This window comes from Phaeodactylum tricornutum, chromosome 16 (assembly GCF_000150955.2).
Source record: "Phaeodactylum tricornutum CCAP 1055/1 chromosome 16, whole genome shotgun sequence".
Classification (NCBI taxonomy): Eukaryota; Bacillariophyta; class Bacillariophyceae; order Surirellales; family Neidiaceae; genus Phaeodactylum; species Phaeodactylum tricornutum.
Genome location: NC_011684.1, coordinates 482,942 through 503,497, shown reverse-complemented (window position 1 = coordinate 503,497; position 20,556 = coordinate 482,942). Strand labels below are relative to the sequence as shown.

General features: G+C 50.0%; 9 protein-coding genes across 9 annotated transcripts; 6 read left to right on the top strand and 3 right to left on the bottom strand.

The window, feature by feature from the left end:
• Window positions 1-285: 285 nt before the first annotated feature.
• Window positions 286-896, top strand: PHATRDRAFT_48203 (predicted protein). Its single transcript, XM_002182664.1, has one exon. It carries the CDS (start codon window positions 354-356, stop codon window positions 813-815), a length of 462 nt encoding a protein of 153 aa, XP_002182700.1. The 5' UTR covers window positions 286-353; the 3' UTR covers window positions 816-896.
• A 786-nt stretch (window positions 897-1,682) lies between these two features.
• On the top strand, window positions 1,683-3,722 carry CYCP4 (predicted protein; the record flags this gene model as incomplete). The annotated part of the gene is made up of 2 exons (XM_002182663.1): window positions 1,683-2,195; window positions 2,307-3,722. Exons 1-2 carry the CDS (start codon window positions 1,854-1,856, stop codon window positions 3,720-3,722), a joined length of 1,758 nt encoding a protein of 585 aa, XP_002182699.1. The 5' UTR covers window positions 1,683-1,853.
• A 132-nt stretch (window positions 3,723-3,854) lies between these two features.
• PHATRDRAFT_4950 (predicted protein) lies at window positions 3,855-4,472 on the bottom strand (the record flags this gene model as incomplete). Its single annotated transcript, XM_002182510.1, has 2 exons — window positions 3,855-4,189; window positions 4,229-4,472. Coding segments are annotated over 2 exons (579 nt in total), but the record flags the coding sequence as incomplete, so codon positions are not given.
• A 1,528-nt stretch (window positions 4,473-6,000) lies between these two features.
• PHATRDRAFT_48200 (predicted protein) lies at window positions 6,001-7,160 on the top strand (the record flags this gene model as incomplete). Its single annotated transcript, XM_002182662.1, has 1 exon — window positions 6,001-7,160. The coding sequence occupies one exon, from the start codon at window positions 6,001-6,003 to the stop codon at window positions 6,937-6,939; it is 939 nt and encodes a 312-aa protein (XP_002182698.1). The 3' UTR covers window positions 6,940-7,160.
• Window positions 7,161-7,340: 180 nt separating this feature from the next.
• PHATRDRAFT_48199 (predicted protein) lies at window positions 7,341-8,282 on the top strand (the record flags this gene model as incomplete). The annotated part of the gene is made up of 1 exon (XM_002182661.1): window positions 7,341-8,282. Exon 1 carries the CDS (start codon window positions 7,395-7,397, stop codon window positions 8,280-8,282), a length of 888 nt encoding a protein of 295 aa, XP_002182697.1. The 5' UTR covers window positions 7,341-7,394.
• A 510-nt stretch (window positions 8,283-8,792) lies between these two features.
• Window positions 8,793-11,209, top strand: PHATRDRAFT_38600 (predicted protein; the record flags this gene model as incomplete). The annotated part of the gene is made up of 4 exons (XM_002182660.1): window positions 8,793-8,802; window positions 8,957-9,884; window positions 9,960-10,418; window positions 10,495-11,209. The coding sequence occupies 4 exons, from the start codon at window positions 8,793-8,795 to the stop codon at window positions 11,207-11,209; spliced, it is 2,112 nt and encodes a 703-aa protein (XP_002182696.1).
• Window positions 11,210-11,387: 178 nt separating this feature from the next.
• On the bottom strand, window positions 11,388-13,532 carry PHATRDRAFT_48198 (predicted protein; the record flags this gene model as incomplete). The annotated part of the gene is made up of 1 exon (XM_002182509.1): window positions 11,388-13,532. The coding sequence occupies exon 1, from the start codon at window positions 13,431-13,433 to the stop codon at window positions 11,388-11,390; it is 2,046 nt and encodes a 681-aa protein (XP_002182545.1). The 5' UTR covers window positions 13,434-13,532.
• A 378-nt stretch (window positions 13,533-13,910) lies between these two features.
• On the bottom strand, window positions 13,911-15,830 carry PHATRDRAFT_48197 (predicted protein; the record flags this gene model as incomplete). Its single annotated transcript, XM_002182508.1, has 1 exon — window positions 13,911-15,830. Exon 1 carries the CDS (start codon window positions 15,789-15,791, stop codon window positions 13,911-13,913), a length of 1,881 nt encoding a protein of 626 aa, XP_002182544.1. The 5' UTR covers window positions 15,792-15,830.
• Window positions 15,831-16,965: 1,135 nt separating this feature from the next.
• ATPase5-1B (P1B, P type ATPase) lies at window positions 16,966-19,559 on the top strand (the record flags this gene model as incomplete). The annotated part of the gene is made up of 2 exons (XM_002182659.1): window positions 16,966-17,299; window positions 17,630-19,559. Coding segments are annotated over 2 exons (2,264 nt in total), but the record flags the coding sequence as incomplete, so codon positions are not given.
• Between the last annotated feature and the right edge of the window lie 997 nt (window positions 19,560-20,556).

Genomic DNA, 20,556 nt, shown 5'->3' with positions numbered 1-20,556 from the left:
ATCATCAAAACTACCCGGATGTATGTTTTCGTATCTCAAAGTCAAGGTCTACGCTGTAGATAGTATCGCCACCGAGAGGCGGACACAACTAGGATATTCTGGAGATAGGTACTTCTAGTTACTTACAGTTAGTGAATGAAGCGTGCGAGATCTTGTTCGGACCCAAAGTCAAGAGCTCTCTACGGATTCGAGGTCTCTCCCAAAGCTACGTAACCGCGGGAATTGCCGTGTCGATGAATGTCACTGCGGTGTGCGTCTCGCTGTTTGATTTTTGACAAATCCAGCAAAAAAAGCACGGTACGATCGAACACAAATTTGACCGTCCACTCCAAATCGAAACAGTCAGTATCAATATGACCAAGGAAGATAAGGCTCCTGCTCGCCGTAGTGGCCGCAAAAAGCTCGACAAGCCCAAGCCTGTTGTAGCCACCGTGGCACCGTCCAAGAAGAAGGCTGCCCCTCCGGCGAAAAAGCCCATTAAAGCCAAGGCACCGAAAAAGACCAAGGAACCAGTCGCCGCCGCTGCTCCCACTAAGAAGGCTTCCAAGGGAGGAAAGAAAGGCAAGGCTGCCGCTGCTCCCAAGAGCAAGGCTGCGGAACCAAAGGGAAAGAAGGGGGGAAAGAAAGCGGAAGTAAAGAAGCCCATGACCTCCGAAGAACTAGACAAGGAGATGGATGATTACATGATGAAAGATGGAAAGACGGCGGGCAAAAAACTCGACGAAGACATGGACGGTTATTGGGAGGCGAAAAAGGCCAAGGAAGCGGCCGCTGCTCAAGGGGAACAACCCAAGGTAGCCGAGGCAGCCGCATGATGAGGGGTGCAAAGTTTGGTTGACCATATTTTTGGGTCATTGTGTAATCATATCTACTTTAGAAGCGATTTTCTGTGTTCTCTTTCACGTCCAAAATTCCTTCGTACGAGCTCTGGGCGACCAGTCGGCTCACTGCATTCTCTGTCCGGCGGTCCTTCAAACCCTGTCGTCTCTTTGTACAGTGCAGGAATGCAGTGCGATTCAGCGTTGACAATGTATTGGGTCTTTTATGGTCTCTAGACGGGGGGCAGGTAGGATCTTGGCCAAGAATCCCATGTTCCGTTGCCGAGAGGTCGATGGGCGTCAAGGATGGTGCTCTAGCTAGTCCCATCCAGAAACAGATTACTCCGAGCCGAATTCGCCTCTTTTTCAAATTAGAATCTCAAATATTTCAGATGTTGTCCATTGGAATTCATGTAAAGTGCGACACTACGGGTACGTCAACCCAACAGTTTCGAAAATTTCTGTGTACACTAACAACAGTGCTATCGAGTACCAGCTCACCCAAGCTACCTAGCTATGTCAATCCACTCTAGCGCTACCGACCGACTAACATCGAAAGGAATCGGTTTAGATGTTGCAACCTTGCACCCCGTCGGTGGCTTGTTCGGAGAGTCGCTTGGATTACAACGTCGCCTTTGGCTTCGTCTCTTCCGTTACCCTACCTAACTAACTAGCTAGAGATGGATGTATAGATACGCTACTGTTCGTTTTCTTGCGCTCGTGAAATTGTCCGTGATCAATCCCGGCTAGAACTGGTCGTGTCTCTCGACAACCACAACTACAGAATTTTTGCGGAGCCGTGGGACACTGCCTCCATTTTCCGTAAGTAGAAAGACGGAACACGAGACAAATTCCCCGTTCAACGCCTTGTGCGGTTGAACCTCCTCACACACGGACCTACACTGTGCACCTTTCCAACCAAAGAGATCGACGGACTCCCGCAAGGCCTTTTCTTTGTCCCGTTGGTCTCTAGCGATCATCCTGTACGGAGAAGAATAGAAAATAGCTCAGTAGGATTCCGTACCCATTCGCAGTATGGCATCGCGGCGGGACGAACGTTCGTCCCTCCCACTGCTCGATCAGCATCGCAACGACTGTTTAAAGCTACTGCTCGGCGATTTGTGCTTTTGGGAAGACCCTCGTGGCGAATTCCGAGGTGAAGACCGGATGGTATACGCCCACAAGCGGCAGCCCTGCAGTGATGCCGGAACAAGTCCGCTGCCGACGGAGCCCCGGAGAATGGATCTCCAACGTACCCAGAGTGCGGAAATTAGCCCTCCACCGGCGGCACCGCATTCCTGGAAACCGGCCATTGATCCTCAATCCGGACGTACCTACTACTACGATGCGGTATCTCGAAAGTCTCAATGGGAAAAGGTACGTACCGCTTTGTGATTTGGCGCTGCGATATGTCGACATTGCGCGACGTGGACCTCCATTCTCATAGATCCACATCTACCGTCCTGTCTCACCATCGTGTCTTCTCAGCCCGCCGAAATCCGTGCGGATGAAAAAAGGGCACGCCGCGAGCAACGCCAACGTGACAAACGGTTCTTTAAAGACATGGAGGCGAATGTGCGGGCAAGCTTGGCACGGAACGAACTTATTCCTGGAATATGCGCACTCGACATTGCCAAAGAGGGACCGCCGCTCGAACCGTTGCCGTTGCTACCGCCCCAATTGCGCGTCCGTACAATATCGGCCATGGATGAGCGTATGCTTATTGAACTCAACAGCCCGTCCAACATGGACTGCGAAAATCCGGCAACCAATTACAGTGTTGCTCGGACGACAACCTCCAATCTAGGCCTTCCGAACGAAGGTCGACCCCCGCTGCCCCAACGTCCTTCTGTCGTGCTGAATCGAGAAAATTCGTCCGATATTTCGCGGGCATTCGAATCAATGGAGTCACTTACACTATCTCCGGATGCAAGGGACGATTCGTTGCAAGGAGAACACTTGCTGGACGGTCCGATTTTGGATGAAGCAGACGATCCGGAAGGTCTGGCTGTGCCACAGCAAGTGTGTGCCGGTGCCACTGCTCATGTGCGACGAAACACGGGTAACACTATCTATTTACAAGCCACCATGACCAATCCAAATATTCAAGCCACCATACAGTGTGTTTGTGGTGTATATCGGGCACACATTGTTTCGTCCACCAAACGAACCGAGCGTTCTCCAGTGGCCGTACACGCCATGCAAGTCAATATGGACGTCTTCCAAGATCTATCTTGTCGGGCCCATGACGACGCAGCATCGGTTCCAACCTTGACGGAACTGGAAAGTTTTTACCAGGACTTTTTCAAGCGATCGCAAATGGAACACGATACGATCATTATGAGTTTGATTTACGTAGAACGACTCATCAAAGATACGAACGGACACCTGTGTCCGTCGTCGACTAATTGGAAGTCGGTGTTATTTAGTTGCATGATATTGGCGAGCAAAGTATGGGATGATCTGTCCATGTGGAATATTGATTTTTCCAACGTGAGCGCCGCTTCTGGTCTTTCTTCGTTCTCACTTCAACGAATCAACGACTTGGAGATTGCCGTCCTGCACTGCTTGAACTTTAACGTGCGAGTCCCAGCGTCCGAATACGCCAAGTACTACTTTTTGATCCGCACCATGCTCATACGTAGTGGTTTGCTGGAAGACAGCCAACTTCCGCTGGGCAGGGACTCTGCCGAAGTTTTGGAACGTCGTACAAATCTGTATCAAGATTCTAAGCTCCACTTGCATCGTGGGCAGAACAGGCGTGCACGGAGTGTTGACTGGAATTGGATTCAGCAGACGGATTCACTGAACCCCACCACCAATGAATTTGCGACCGTCGGGCCCGTTCTAAAAGACCAGATTTGCTTGGAGCAAATCGTCTCCATGGATCGCACGACTTTTTAGAATGTTACAAAATCAACATGTTTGCCGCAGTTGACACGTAAGTATCGCATAGAATGTAGCGAATGGTATACAATATTTATGAAAGGAATTGTAGTGACTCATGGTCGGTATCTACAGACGTACCGGATCCCAAATCCAAAGGTTGGAGAAGAATTTTTCCCCCTCGATCACTGGTAGTGCGGCGTGATGCGTCAAATCATCCAAGTTCCCGTCCGGATTAACCATGTAAAATATCATGGCGGTTCCTTTCTTGGGTACTACATTCAAAGCTCCATTCGTCTCAGCGTTTCGCCATCGAGGAAAGGAGGTTTGGCCACCGGCCGGGACATCGTTCAAGTACATGCAGAAATTGATGGAGCGGCTGGGGCTTCCTGGATCGCCTTTGGGGTATCCAAAGTCGTGATGTGCCGTGTACTGTTGTCCCACACCGTAATGGACGATTTGCAAGTCTTCATTGATGCGACGATCTGTGGTCATACCTGCAAGTTCCCCTGGTTGGCGGTCACGCAACATCGCTTCATCCATTTTCAGCGTGTCCGCAACGCGTCGGAAGATAGAGTCTATTACTGGATCACTGTGGCGAGCCAGCCAAGTTGTGGAGCTAGTACGGGTTTCTGATATATGACCGTTTGTGGATGACCTTTGCATATCGTTTTTCTTTTGAACAAGCCCGACAATGTGATCGGCCTCTACATCGGTCAAAAAGTTTTCGACTTGAAATGCGCGTGGGGCGCAGGACAGTGCCTTGACGGTCAGGTTGAGAGTTCCAGGCGCACGGTATTCAGCAAATGAAACCATATTATCCTCTGTATCGCGCCGCATCTGCGCGGAAGCCATTGGTTGTAAAGCCTCCTCGGGAGGAATTGTGTGGAAATGCGCCTGTCTGGTATCTATGTGGTGCTCTTGCCCGAAATAGTCAGCGCGATGAATGTGGTGCCGAGGAGGATCCTTAGGATACATTGTCAGCCACTCGGAGCCGCCTGTGAAATTCTTGTACAAAGCGCCAAATGCTATATTGTCCTTTTGAGCATTGTACTTCTGGCGATCAGAATGCGGCAAGTCATCCAAAGAAGGGAGTATATCAACTTGCAGATGTTCATCAACGCAGCTTGCGGGGTCTACGTCACTCGCCTGAGTAAAAGGGTCGTAATAATAAACCGAAGTTCCCTTTACAACGCGGAAACGACAGATTATATTCTCCGGTTGCCCGGGCTTCGTCAAAGCAAACTCGTGTCCGGGAAAGGTTGCCGTGCCGCCACTTTCCCATGGGCCTGTGCACAGCAACAAAAAAATGTCACGTGATTAAATTAATGGCCAATCTATATATGCAATTGGGGAATGCTTGCTGCTGTATTTCCACGCATCACACTTACCTAGATTCCCGTTGAATTGTAGTCCCGTCGATCCCACCCAGTACAATGACAAACGAGAAGGTGACATATTGATGAACTTCCCAGCTTGACCTTTGTATCCCTGAAGAAAGTAAATCGGAGATGATGTTGTGAGCGTGCTATTTGCACAAAAGAGATCCGTCAATCGATCATGTCGGTTAATTTACCGGAATCTCTTCTTTCATAGAGCCAGGAGCTTGCTGATAGAAACTCGCAATATCGGCGCGGACGTAAGCTTGAAAATCAGTGCCCGGCATTTTCTGCAGCATCGGATCACCACCAAAATCGTCTCCGGTGCCATCAGCCGCCAAATGATTAGAAAACGTCGACTTGTGTGGATCCGAGTTGGTGTAATCATACAATGAAAAGGCACAGTCTTCGCCAAATGCGTCAACGCGACGCTCGACAAGGCGATGTGCTTGGAAAAGGACGGGTTCTTGGGCTCTCAAGATTTGAACGTGGTTCAGCAGAATGACAAAACAAAGACTACCGAATGTGGCCAGAAGCGGCAACGCCAGGAAAAACAGAGATTTCATTTCGGAAAATTGACTGAGGGAAGCGTTGATGGACCGTGAAGGTACAATCGGATATATTGTGAAGAATTGGACGCGAACAACTTTCTCGCCGTTTGTTGTAACATTCGCATTAGTATCGGTTCGGATTTTGGTTAAAAAATGTGAAGGTCACGGTCATTGATTTTGATGTGCATGTGAGTACCGATCCTGTGACATGTTTATATACTAACAAAATTAACGGAAATGTAAACTGTGAACTGTAAATAAGGGGCAAGCTAGTTCCAACTGCGTCACCGTCACAATCACGGTCAGCGTCTGTCGAAACCATTGCAAACAGAGGAAACGGAAAAACAACTCTGTGGACCATTGACCATGGCAGATGCGCATGTCACCGAGAATTCCAGCTCTAGCGAAATACCCACGACAGAGCAATCTAATCCGAGTAGTAATGAAAGAGAAGCTAGCATTATCCTCAATGGAATCCAGCGAAATTACCAATCGCGGAAGCCAAAATGGTGGCGACAGCTCTCGGGAAAGGCTACCAAAGGACAGAGGCGTTGCATGGCCGAAATGCAGTCGCATCGACTAAAGACGCCGGCGTACAGAGAATTCTTTCAGTTTGACCACATATTCGGCAGAGCAGATCCGACAGTTGGTGTGGAAATCGGTTTCGGCAGCGGACACAATTTGCTCTGCCTTGCACAAAAGTATCCCGACATTTACTGGATCGGATCCGAGATACACAAACCGGGTCTCGGTAAGGTATATCTAAAGATTAAGGAAGGGATTCGTCGGAAGGCCTTGTGGACGGGCTACACTATCTACCGCGAAGAACTAGATCCTGCCTTTGGTGGATCTCATCCGGAAAACGTGAATGAGAAAGATGAATGGATTGACACTAACGAGCCACTTGAACACCACCCCTATTCCAATTTGCGTTTGTGCGGGGATGGCGTCAAGATTCTTCCGTACCTGGACGAAGCAACAGTCGATTTGTTTCTGGTAACGTTTCCGGATCCCTTCCCCAAGGAACATCAACAGCGATGGCGTATTTTCCAGACCAGCACTGTCAAAGAAATGCGGCGTGCTCTGAAGCAAAATGGCAAATTGTTTCTGGCAACGGACGATGAGAGATGTTTTCAGTGGGCACAAGATGTAGTTGATCGAGTTAATGCGGAATCTGAGTGTTTTGCAAGACTTTTGGCGTGTCCGCCTCGACAGGAATGGTTGCCATGCGTCAGCCAATACGAGCTCCAAGGCTGGGCCGAAGGACGGGAAACCAATACAATATGCTGGGAAGCAATTGGATAGTTCCAGAATACTCTACCCGAGAATTTGGTGTTTTCACCGGCCTGTAGCTAAAGAGAGGGGAAACGGCCAACTGCTGTCAGAAAAAAGCTTCTCGTTGTTGCTGTACACGAGACCTTCCTATGTGGGTTTCGCGGGAAAACCAGCCTGCAAACTTTTTATATCCGCACAGTATACTGTCAGTTCCCACGAAATTCCGAAAGGAGGTAGCTGTCTAATTATTTGCTCGCAAGGATCGAGAGCCCAAAGTAACGCCATCTACGCCTACCCAAAGTCCGACAAAGCAACCCACAAGTGAGCCGAGTACGTCCCTGGTGAAAGTACCCATCGCTCGACCGTCGGCTGGTCCGACTTCCGTACCAACTTCCACGGTTACCATTCCCACCGCTTTCTCTCCGACCTCTGAGAACCCCTCTTTCTCATCGTCCGAGAGACTCACTCCTTCCCCTGTATCATTGATGACACGCCAGCCATATATCAGTCCGGCGACGTCCAGTAACCCTTCGAAACAGCCCACCACTGACGCCATTGTAGTGTTGCCCTCTACGCTGGTGCGATTTAGCGTGCTGGAGGTAGTCGAGTTGGATGTTGCACGTTTGGAGACTGAAATCAATTCATTTTTCACGCAGGTACTGTCCTCCAATGCTAACTCGCAAAATTCATTCGAAATCGTCCAATTGCAAATCGAAACAACCTATGATCGCATAAGTGGCAGAGCCAGTGCCCTCATTACAGGACAATCCAAATATCGAGGCCGAGATTTTCCGACCGAAGATGACTTGGAACTATCATTAATATCGTACTTCAGCTTTTGGGGCGCCGACGACCTGAAAGCTCATTTTGCACACTCGAATATTTCGATCTCAGAGATTGATGTGGACATATCTGGTCAAGCCGTAATGGGCATTCAGACCGGGGAACGCTCCTCTGACGGAAACGGAAACGTCGGAATGCTTTCTGGTGCTGCGGCAGGAGTGGCAGCTGTTGGTCTAGCTTTGGCGTTTCTCCTTGCCCGGAGCAGTCGACAATGTTCTGCTAACAAGGGAGAGAAGACGATTTCTACCGTAGAAGCAAGCCCCGAACAAGATGCTCAGCTTACTCCACCTCGGACCTTTTGTGCTGACGAAATGGGAACATTGTCGTCCCAGCGCAGTTCTCCGCAAGCTGATCCATTCGAGAGGTCGGAAACACCCCCCATCGAAGGTACTCTCTCTCAACGTACGATAAATCGTGGAGGTTTCGGTGACGACCGGTCGCTAGCGGACTCGGTTGATACGAATGACTTGCGTTCCTACGCAGGCTTGGTTTCGGTTGCGGACCTGTCGGTGTTTACCTTTCAACATTGAGGAGCAGCCGTTGAACCCAAGGTCCCGTCTGGAGTGGGACGTGCATCTTCTTACCAGTAAGACGACTGATGTCTGGGTAATGTCGTTTCAGGCGACCAAGGATCTGCTTACCGTTAAATAGTCGAACTTTGGATCAGTTTGAGAATTACTTTACAGCTAGCTCGACTTTGTGTTTGTGTATATATATGACTGTGAAGCAAAACCTCTCCTATTTTCTTTTGTCTTCTATATCGGCTACTTACAAACTTGAATGTCGAAGACTCGAGAAAACTAGGGACTGCAAATTTGTATGAAAAAAGGCAACTTTTATGTTTATTATGGTTTTTCCCGGCGCGAAAATTTGACAGTACGTGGATCTTGGCATTCAATTGAAGGCCCTATACGTTTTAGGAATATTTATTTGTTTTCTTTTGACAAAATGACCCATGAAGTGAAAAAAAGAAGCAGGCGTGTGTACCGAGAGTTACTGCGGAAACAAATTGACAAGACTCCCTTGGCATATGCTCAGGCATGGATAACAGTAAGTCATTTTTCCAAACAGTTTATCGTGGTCACAACAATCTCTGTTTGGAGAATTAATGATCAACGTTTCTGTTGGTCAACTCTACAACAAGGTAACCGGGAACAACGAATGTTTTATGCAATACTGACGTATGCTACCCTATTTGGGCTAGCAACATCTCAGGATCAATCAAATCTACCGACACCGGGAACGCTGAAGGAGTTGATTGCGTCTAATCCAGAGCTTTCCGTTTTTCAGACGGCCATGGAGGTAGTTGGAACCCTCGACCTGCTAAACGATGAAACGCAGTCCTTCACGGTCCTGGCTCCTGCTAATAACGCAGTCAACACAAGTGAAACGTTTCTGAAGTACATGGAAGGTATCGACGAAACTCCAGTACGTTGGAAAGGCAATCTTCAAGCTTCCGTAAACAATCATGTCATCAGCGGGGTTGCATTGAGCAACGGGGACATTTTCAACTCGCAATCAACAAGCTTGCAAACCTTAAATGATCAGATCAAAATCTCTCAGTTTCTCGGAAACATCAATGGAGTGTCGATTCAGACGACAAACCTTGTGGCAACGAACGGTATCCTTCATATAATGACCGGCGTGATTGAACCAGAATTTTATCAACATTCATTTGCTGATCTTGAGCGCCAATCGGAGTACGGGCCGGATACAGAGAATCCACCTCGTGTTTCGCTTCAAACGGTGACCGATTTTGTAGAGGGACGCGATGTATGGGAGCAAGAGCACGAAAATGGACTGACCCAAATTGGATGCCGCATCCGTGCTTTCAATCGTATGGGCCTAGACTACTTACCGGAAACCATCAATAACGCAGAGGCAGGCAACGTTATACTCGGTGAGTTCTTAAACGAAACACGGAAACAACAGACCATTGACGATCTCTTGAGGTACAGCCTTTTACCTAAAGCTGTTTACAACGACGACCTTCCGAACCAGTACGAGGAATTAACATTCCCTTTGAACGACTGTGGACATATGTGGATAACGAAACGCGACGACCGCCTATGCTTCAACGATGGCTGTGTGGTGGCAACACCGGATAAGAGGCAGTTCCATGCAAGAAATGGGTAAGTGGAAAGGGAACAGGTATTGATGGGTTTGCTCTTCGCAATTTACAACTAAATGGTATTCCCTTCTTTCAGCTACGGATACGTTGTTGATAAGTGCGTCGTCTGTCCAGGGGTTGCCATGCTGACAAACTACGCAGCTGAATTCACTTCGTGGAACATGCGTGATATATCTCAGTTTTTAATCGCTTCAGAATGGAACTTGCGCAACTTATCCAGTTCGGTGGGAGACGGTGGTCCAATCACATTGTTTTCGTCTTCTGATAACGGCTTTAATGTCTTGAATTCAGATGATACTATCCGATTGACTACGGACGAGTGGAAACCTCACCAGAGGGATCTTCTTCGTCACCAAATGCTCCAGGGAATTTATCTTGAGCAGGATTTGAAGGACCTGTACGAGGTTAACGCTGGAGAATATAATTTGACTTCGTTGGCAGGTGAAAACATTACATTTGGATACGACGCGGCACGAGACTTGATCCAATACCAAGGTGGAGACCTTTTTTTCACGGATATTAAAGGAGTCGATGGGTAAGTTTGCGCATCGCTGTCATTGCTCTTGATTGATCCTTGACTTGGGCTAACATGTAACTTGGAATACCGATAGATACGTACACTTTGCAACAAAGGTCCCATTACCTCTTTCGATGACTCATACTGTGTATGATGTTGCCAACGAAATGGAGAACTACACCACCCAAATTTCTTTCATCAATGCGGTATTCTTACGCCAAGATATGAGGCGACTCCTACCACTAACTGCGCTCTACACTCCAAATGAAGAATGGGAAGGAAAGCTTATTGAGGTGGACGATATTGCGGAAGTTGTTTTGGAAAACCACCTATTTGAGGATCTGATGTGGTGCGACAAGCTTCGGGGACTCCAAAATCAGGTCGTCGAGTCCTTGAACGGACAAACATGGTTTGTGACTGTAAATGAAGACAACTTCCCTTGTTTCGATACCATTACAACGTTTGGCGCAGCCACTACTCGATCTTGCATCACGAGGTGCGATATATTGGCCCGCAACGGTATTGTACACGAGATTGATAAAATCATGTTGAAAGAAAGGCCCGAGACGATCGGACCTGCACCTCCGATCGCGCCCACCCCTCGGGTTCCTTCCGCTCCAACGTGGAATAATCCTTCGAGCTCTGGAGGTGATGGCTCGAACCCTGCACCGGTGCAGTACGCCGGTGGTTTCGGAAGTGGATCACCAGGGTCGTCACCGACAGATGGAGCCGAGTCATCGTCTGCTACGGTGAAGCCAGGAGTCGCTCTGGCCTTCCTCGTAGCCTTGATGGCTGCCAGGCTTCGATAAACCTTTTCACTTTGCGAAAAAGTACATATGACATCAATCCACTTTTTAGAAACAAAAACGATTATCCACAAGCATGTTTTGCTTGAAAAAAATGTTGTCTCGAAATATTCACATCTGATTTATTTTCATAAGCATTGATTGCATGAAAAAAATCATTTCTATGTTATTCACATTTGAGTTACTTTTTCTCTTCTTCTGGAAACTCGTCGTGTCTGGGGATTCTGTCACTGTAGCGCAATCCCAGTCGCCCCGTTTGAAATAGCTTCTCTTCGTACCGTGCACGTCCGGCCTTGTGTTGATTCCAGGCGTGAAACAAGGCCCGTGACTTTTCGTCAGCCGCAATGTTTGACTCGGACATATAAGGACGTTTTTCCAAACGGAACCGAGAGCTTGGATGAATTTTCATTTCTTCTACCGTGGCTGGACTTAAATCGGCAGTGGTCACGGGGCCATCCGGGTCCGGAACAAGATGCTCCAGCTCGACACCGGCCAGCACTATGTCCCCGAATCGATGCAAAAAGGCGAGACGGTCCGATTCCTTCGTGTATTCGTCAAGGATTGGTCGGAGAGCCCCCAGGTTCAAAAGACATTCGAGCTGGGTATCATACGGCAGATCCCAGAAAGCAGCGTGCAATATACTGGCACCGGGGGGAGGTCCATCCGCCCGCATGGCATCCAATAAAGAAATGGCTTGGGTATCATGCTGTAGGTTGCTCCAGAACGCACCAGCTTGTTCGCGATCCACCGGGGGCGAAGACAAAAGCGCCTTACGTGTAGCGACATAATCTATGGTTCCCCGTTCAGCATCAGACGAGACAGATTCCACAAATTCCTTGAGCCATTCACTAAACTCATTTTGGTCCGGCTGTGGCCACTCGTTGTAGGGAGTCTGAACATTTCGGTAGCGCCAGTCCTGGAGTTGCTCGACGAATCGATCGATACGGACATCTAAATCAGCGCTACCGAGGTCTTCCAGCCAGCTCCACGAACTGCTACTCGGTTTCTTTCTGTTGCCACCCGTTTCACCGGAAGTTTTGAGGCCACCTAGAGATGCGAGTAGTTCTTCGATACTCTTTTCAGCTGGATCCTCCTCTTCGACAGCTGGCGCTTCTTCCTCACTCTCATCGACAATGCTATCCGGGGCTTCAAGAATGGTTTCCGGAAAGAGCGTTTCCCGCAAGCGAACTAAATCGCGTCCTTGTGCTAGCAAATCGGGCGAGTCTCCTTCGAGCAAGGTCGCCCAGGTTTCTTCACTCATACCCAACAGTTGTCGTGCCATCCAGTGATCCAAGGCTGTCGAGGCCCCGATTGTCCATTCAGTGTAGGGCACGGCCGCGAGGCGCTCACTCCAACGCATGAGACCTTGAATTTTTGTAGCGTCGTTGGCGAAAACGGAAGCGAGCAGTTCGAAATTTTGCGTCGCCCCCAAGAAGGGTTCCTCAGCAGCATTTTCCGATGAGTCGTTGGCCGTATTGCTGGCCCGACGCTGCTCCTGCTGATCAATCTCGGCTTTCGCTTCCCAAGCCATATTGTGGATCTTAAATTCTGGTCCGACCCGTTCCCGAAAGGCCTGTGCGGCTTTCACTCGCTGAGTTGACATGGTCTTTTCGTTGCGGGCCTGTTCCTCCAAGAGGTCGTCCACGCGGAGCATGGCGTCCGCTTCGGATAAGCCGTCGACACGCATGAGTTCGTACTGTTTGACGGCTTTGGCGTACGCCTTTTGGACTTGAGCCGTTTTGTTGCCTAGTGCGGTTTGGGTCGAGGGAGCCGCGACTCCCAGCAAATGACGGTAGTATTCTTCGGTCGAACGGTGTCCAACCGGGGCCGTGCGGCTGCCTCCATCGTCTCCGTGTTGTTTCAAATGCTTTTGCACGAGTTTGGCAAGGGGACTCGGGGGTTCTTTCATTTGGCGTTCGAGTTTGCGGTTCAAGCGCGGAGGGTCTGGTACAGGTGGGTGCGATTGCAAGATGAGGTACTCGATGGGATAGTCCGTTATGGCGGATCCACGCACAATATCTTGACGAAAGCGACGCATAATCGTTTGCAAATCGTCGGCGGATTCACGACGTTCTTTCTTGACACGCTCAAGTTCTTCGGTAGTGCGGTAAGTTCCCGCGAGCACCGCCTGGCGGATGTATTCGTTGACCGGGCCCTGGTACTTGAGGATCCGGCGCATCCCGCGTTTCGTGGACGCCAGACGCAAGTTGGGTCGAGTACGATACATGATGAAGGACCAAAATACGGGGAGCGATATCTGTAGTGAACTAGTTTCCTACACTACGGCAGCTTTGTCTATCCGCTGATCGAAGTATCAACAATAAGGCAACAAAGGTGTGCGGATGAGACGGTGGTGGGTTCAGAGATCGGAAGCACAAGCCCTTGGAGTTGTACCATGCTGCGATGACGAGGACCCTCTGTTTGCTCCGGTGCGTCTCTCGTACGATTCTGCGGCGGACTCCTCGATCTATGGATTGGCGGACAGACTATACGTGCCGTGACCCCGCGTTCTCACGGCCACAGGGCGACTCCCAAGAATCCATTAATATAAGTCCGTCTCTATATGACTAGCTGTAATACAAAGCTAGCTTTATTCGAAAGTACCCGAAACTATGCTATTGACTGTGACATTAAAAACATCGATGGCGTGACTTTTCCTTGGTATTACGGCACACGTACAACACATGTTCACAACTAACACAATCTATGCAGTGTCTGCCCATACGAACGCCTGAAAAACACGTGGATCAAAATCAGACTGAAGATCATCCCATTCGTATGCGTTGATGTAACACACGTTTTCTTCCCCGAACTTGCTGCACGCGTACCAGCGCAAGAATACCTTCAAAGCCGAAGAATCCAAACATCGAATCCTTGCCGTCATCGGTAGACATGAGTCTGATATTTCTGGTTGCGCGAGATTGACGCCGAGACGACGATCTAAATGGATATCGTCTTCGCCGGGACGGCTTAAGGTTTTTCTCAGCGGTAAGCTGTCGATGAAGTCGTACCAGCACTTGCCCTTTCCGCGTTGTAGCTTGAGAATCGCAACAACATGTTCGTGGAAGAATAAAGTAGCCGCTACCTGCCGTCCATTCACGGATTCTGCTTCCAACGAGTCGACAAACGCCGACAAGTGAACGTCGTCCAGAATGTTGCCACCCACAACATTAACGAATTGACTCTGTGCTAGTTGTCCGTTTTCAATGAAAAAGTCGTGGACGTCCGAAGGAATCAAATATGCTTGCTCGGACAAACCAAGTTGCCTTCGTAGTTGCCGTAAAATGGCAGGTGTTTCGTGATCGATAACATGGGTGATGGTGGCATCGGGTAGGCCGGGATCTGGAATTTCTTGCGATTCCACCAAATGGTGAATACAAAAGAGGGGTGCAATAACCGTGCAGCCATTCGTCGAACCGGGAACACATCCTTGATACGTGTCCGCAAAACTAATCCTTATCAGACCTGCTCGTCTTAACTGATCTAAATCTTCGTGATAAATAGACGACAGTGTCGCCAGTTGTAGCGTGGCCGACAAGCACGTGGAAGAAGTGGACGCTGTATCTCTTCCGGAAAAAGGTGTGACCCTAGCTTCGTCTCCTTGGACAGATTCATCAAAGACTTCTAAACCGGACAAAAACAAAGCCTTTTCCAGAGATAACTTTTCGACAAAATTCCGTGACAGACGTTCGGAGGTCGACTTTGACGTGTCGTACGGTGCCGTTTTGGCAAGTGCATAAGCGTTATCGGTCCGGCAACATTGGACCTTATCGATGGGTGCAAAAACGTAGTCATCGGTCGGAACGGGTGCCTTGGAAGCCAACAGCTTAGTTGTAATTGTTGGTGTTTTATGGGCGTCGCTAGCGGATTCCTCCCAATCGGCGGAAGCAAATTGTCTCGGTTGCTGGCCCGACAACGGACGTTGCGAATAGGTACTGTGATACCGCGGCTCGTGATCCTCCCGGCGCAGCATCAAAGTTAATGACTCCGAACAAGCTAGGAAGGGTTCACAGAGTACCCATTCCGCCGAGGATTCTTGTTTCCGAATTTCGGTTTCCGTTGCCGCACGTTGGGATTCATACTGATCTTGTGAGGCCTTGTCCACTTGTTCGAGTGCCAGCTTTTGCAGTTTTTCCAGCCGTTCTCGATCGGATGTCGACCAAGGGACATCGTTGTTCTGAATCTCTCCCAACCGATTGCCGATCCGTACAGCGTGCAGTGCTGTTTGCATCCGCTCCCTTTCGTGACGAACACTGTTAAAGTAGCCGTGTTTGGGGATTTCCAGCAAGGCCGTTTCTAAATATTGCACGCCGAGCGCGTACGCTGTGCGCAAGCATCCCTGATTGTAATTCGAATCACAAGCAGCCAATATTTGATTGCTAATCTCGTAGTGCTTGTCAATAGACGTTGTTTGGTACCTGCTCAGCGTCGGTGACCGGCGATGGACACTGGAACGTCGTCGGGACAACATCGGTGGTACCAGCGAACCAGTTTCCGTCCGCTGCAATCGAGGCGGCGCGACCACTACAGAGTCACAACTCTCACGAGACTCCGGTTTCGACTTTGGCAACTCTTTTTCTGTCATGGTGCCATGGCTGTTGTTGTGTGATTGACAGAGAACAGGACACACACAATATGACCGTGCGACGACGGATGGTGTATTTGGCAACGTAGGCCGAACGATGGCTTGACAGACACAGTTGTCAATCGGCTAATTTGGCGAGTACCAGCAATGGGATGCCAGTTGGACAAGGCTGTACGTCGGCATGAAAAAGATACCTATGGCGAAGCGTTTGCGTATTGTATTACATAGATTTAGATAAATGTATTTGCCTGGCTGGTTCGGGCCATAGATATAAACTTCACATAATTGAGAGCGAGAACAGTCCGAACGTATCTGATCGAGACATGTATTTTGTCTCGGGAAATTTCCACAGCTGTCCAATCCATAAGTATTCCATCGGGATAATTGAAAAATCAATTCCTATTATAGAGTGATAAAAGTTAATATATATACATCACGATCACGTTTGAATCGACAGAAGGCATCCGCGACCCCTCAAATAACAAGACGACTCCGATCACATCACTCACTACCAGTCAAACGAAATAAGGTATGTAGTAGGTTCCGGCCCCCATTGACGTAACGCGTACTTTCGTCGCTCGTTCAGTTGAACCTCGCCGTGTATCGTGTCAAACACTTTTGCAACCAACCAAAAGCGATCCAATCACAGCACAGCTCCCACGGGCGCTGGCGACGTGTCCATCCAGTACAACACGAAGACCACGTCGATTTTCTAGTCCACGATACTGTGTCGGGCGATTTGCATCTAGAACATCCTTGTCACGGCTGTGGTGGGGACGACGTGCACGGACGTTTCGAACGAGTCGGACAGCGTCACTGGCGAAACGTAACGGTGCAATTCTTTCAAGTCGCCTCGGCTAAATTCAATATTCAAGACTTCCGCAATATCTTTTCGGTAGAGTCTGATCGGGTCAAGGCGGTCGAGAACTTGATGGACGCGGGGACATCCAGAAACCAACGCAATTCGCCATTTTTTGTGACAACCTTACCCCAGGCAACTTCTTTGGCGATGGCACGGAGTGTGATAGCGTGTAGTCAAATTTGCTGTGCTTCCGAAATTCCCATCATCAATAACATTTTGGAACCAATGGCGGGTGTGACCCTGGTCCGCGTTAATGTTCCACTCAAGCAAGTATTGATCGATCACGATGCAAAGATTGTTCCTGCCGCTACAATGGAGCGTGCCTTGAACAAGCAAGGCCTTGGTGCAAGCATACTTCGGGATGGGACTTTCACTACCGCTGCAACGTCGAAACCAAAAACCACTGGTGCAAGCGTCAAATCCACCTTTTATGTTGCCCACATTTGTTGTGCCAGCGAAATCCCCGCCATCAATCAAGTAGTGGAGCCGCTCTCGGGAGTGTTGGCCGTCTCGATCAACGTCACGAGTAAAATGGTGTACGTCACGCACGATACAACTAGCATTGCTGCGTCCCAAATTTGTGCTGTTTTGAACGAACAAGGGTTTGGTGCCGAAGTCAAGTCAGACGGGGGAGAAAATTTCATTGGTTCGCTTTTTTGCGAGTCCACGCTCGCTTTCCAGATGGACGACAGCGGCCCGAAAGATTACACGACCATCCTGACTTCCTTCTTAAGGGAATACTTCGATCCATCCCAGATTCAAATGGAAAGTTTCGTTTTGAACGTTCCGCAACAGCAAATCAAGGTCGTTCACAATCCATTTTCTGTTTCGGCGTCTTCGATTGCCGAGACCTTGCAAGCAAAAACTGGTATTCGAGCTACCGTCCTGCAGGATGGAGCCGCACCATCCTCATTCGACTGGTCGACTTTAGACTTTTTGGACAACGTCAGCGTCGACAATGCCGAAGAAGAATCAGTCAACTATCCCAAACCGGCAATTACTCTTTCAGGTATTTGCTGGTTTTTATCCATGTTGAGTTTACTAGGTGGTCAGCTAGATATCCTCAAATATGTCGGTCTTGCCGCCGTTGCCTTTGGTTTGCCCACAATTTCGGGCAAAGCATTTCGTACGCTTTCACGCTGGCAATTTGACACAAACTGTCTAATGTTCTTAGCCGCCATGGGAGCTGTGGTGTTACAAGAGTATACCGAGGCGGCAGCGGTCGTCTTTTTGTTCGCCATTTCAGAGTGGCTGGAAGTACGCGCAACGGCTCGTGCCCGACATGCCCTATCGGCAATTGTACACTTACGACCCGAAAAGGCCAATCTGGTGCATCCACAGACACGACAATTGGTGGTGATTCCGGCGTCGGCGGTTCCTGTCGGGGCGCTAGTGTCGGTGAAGACCGGCGACAAGATCCCGTGCGATGGTATTGTCGTGGAAGGCACAACGACTGTAGACGAATCGTCCTTGACAGGAGAGGCCCGCCCCATTCGAAAAGGTTTACATGACGTTGTTTCGGGTGGCACGGTGAACTCTGGAATGGCCCAGATCATGGTGCGAACGACATCGACCTCGGAAAACTCGGCCGTGTCTCGTTTGATTCGGCTGGTCGAGGAAGCTCAAGCCAACCGATCGGACACGGAAAAGCTTGTGGACGAGTTTGCCAAGATATACACACCGTTCGTCGTGCTCGCGGCCGTTCTCATGTGCAGTGTACCGTGGGCTTTTGGACAGGAAACCGGTAGAACGTGGACTGAGAACGGGCTGATTCTGATCGTTGTGGCCTGTCCGTGTGCCATGATCATTTCGACGCCCGTGTCTTACGTTGCTGGTCTTGCCGCGACGGCTCAAAATGGAATTCTTATCAAAGGTGGTGCACACTTGGAGGCGCTCAGCCTCGTGAAGCATATTTGCTTTGACAAGACGGGTACGCTGACGAACGGGGAGTTTGCGTTGCTCAGCCTGGAAGACTTTGCGAAGAATATGTCGCGTAAGGAGGTATTTGAACACCTGGCCTTGATGGAAGAGCGCGCGTCGCATCCTGTGGCGCAAGCCATCTTGACCGGTGCCCGCAACGAGAAAGTTAGTATACCGAAAGATACGGAACTCGAGAGGCACACCATCATTGCTGGCGAGGGCGTTTTGGGCATTATCAACGGGCGCGAGGTGCACGTTGGTAACGAGAGGATGTTTGGTCGTATCGGTTTATTGAAGGACGTACCCGAGACGGTACGGGCCAAGGTAGAATCGTGGAAGGGTCTTGGAGGGACGATTGGGTACATGAGTATAGAAGGGGAGGGAATTGTGTGTGCGTACTGCGCGGCCGATGGTGTCCGAGCCGAGTCTGCTAGTGTTGTGAGTCGTTTGAGGAAGTGCGGTATTGAAGTGACCATGTTGACCGGGGACAATCGCGACGCAGCGTTGGCAGTTGGAGCGCAAGTGGGTTTGTCTGAGCAGGAGATCCAGTCCAAGCTACTGCCCGAAGAGAAGCTGGCGTTTGTTGAATCTTTGAGCTCTGGCCGTACTGGAGGTTCAATTTTGTCGAATCCATGTGGTCAGCGGCGCTTGGTGATGATGTGTGGGGACGGGGTGAACGACGCGCCAGCTTTGGCAGCTGCGGACATTGGTGTAGCAATGGGTGCTGGGGCGGCGCTTGCAATGGAAACTGCGGACATCGCACTACTGGATTCAAATCTAGAGAAGCTCGAATATAGCATCAGGATGGGCCAAAGGGTTACGCGTAAAATCAAAGAAAACGTGGCTTTTAGTTTAACCGTGAAATTTGTGGTTCTTGGCTTCGCACTTGCCGGGCTGACTCATCTTTGGGCAGCTATAGCAAGCGACGTCGGAGCCATGATTTTAGTTACCTTAAATGCAATGTTGCTCTTGCCGAAACGCCAGAGAGAGGAAGCTTTTAAAAGGAAGGAAGGTGATATTGAGCAAGGGCGTGCGAAAATTAAGCGGCAAGATTCTCACTCCACTCTCCCTGACGATGCCGCTCAAGGTCCCGGTGAAGTGAAGGTGTATAAAGTCCCGTGCGAGAAGGGATGCTGCGAGACTGAGACGAAGGCCCGAGCCGTTAGCCACACGGCTTGCCAGAAGAATTGCTTCGACACTGAGAAGACAGCTCCTGCAGCAAGCCAAGTGGCTTTCCAGAAAGGATACCGCAAAGCTGAAAAAAAGGCCGCGACCACAGCCGTGAGTCAGGCGGCTTGCCAGAAGGGATGCTGCGACACTGAAAAGGCCACGACCGCAGCCATAAGGCATGCGGCTTGCCAGAAGGGATGCTGCGACACTGAAAAGGCCACGACCACAGCCATAAGCCAGGCGGCTTGCCAGAAGGGATGCTGCGACACTGAAAAGGCCACGACCGCAGCCGTGAGTCAGGCGGCTTGCCAGAAGGGATGCTGCGACACCGAAAAGGCCTCGACCACAGCCGTGAGTCAGGCGGCTTGTGCGGAGGGATGCTGCGACACTGAAAAGGCCACGACCGCAGCCGTAAGGCAGGCGGCTTGCCAGAAGGGATGCTGCGACACTGAAAAGGCCACGACCACAGCCATAAGCCAGGAGGCTTGCCAGAAGGGATGCGGCAACACTGAAAAGGCCACGACCGCAGCCGTGAGTCAGGCGGCTTGCCAGAAGGGATGCGGCAACACTGAAAAGGCCACGACCGCAGCCGTGAGTCAGGCGGCTTGCCAGAAGGGATGCTGCGACACTGAAAAGGCCGCAGCCGTAAGGCAGGCGGCTTGCCAGAAGGGATGCGGCAACACCGAGGAGGCCGCAGCCGTAAGGCAGGCGGCTTGCCAGAAGAGGTGCTGCGACACCGAAAAGGCCTCGACCACAGCCGTGAGTCAGGCGGCTTGTGCGGAGGGATGCTGCGACACTGAAAAGGCCACGACC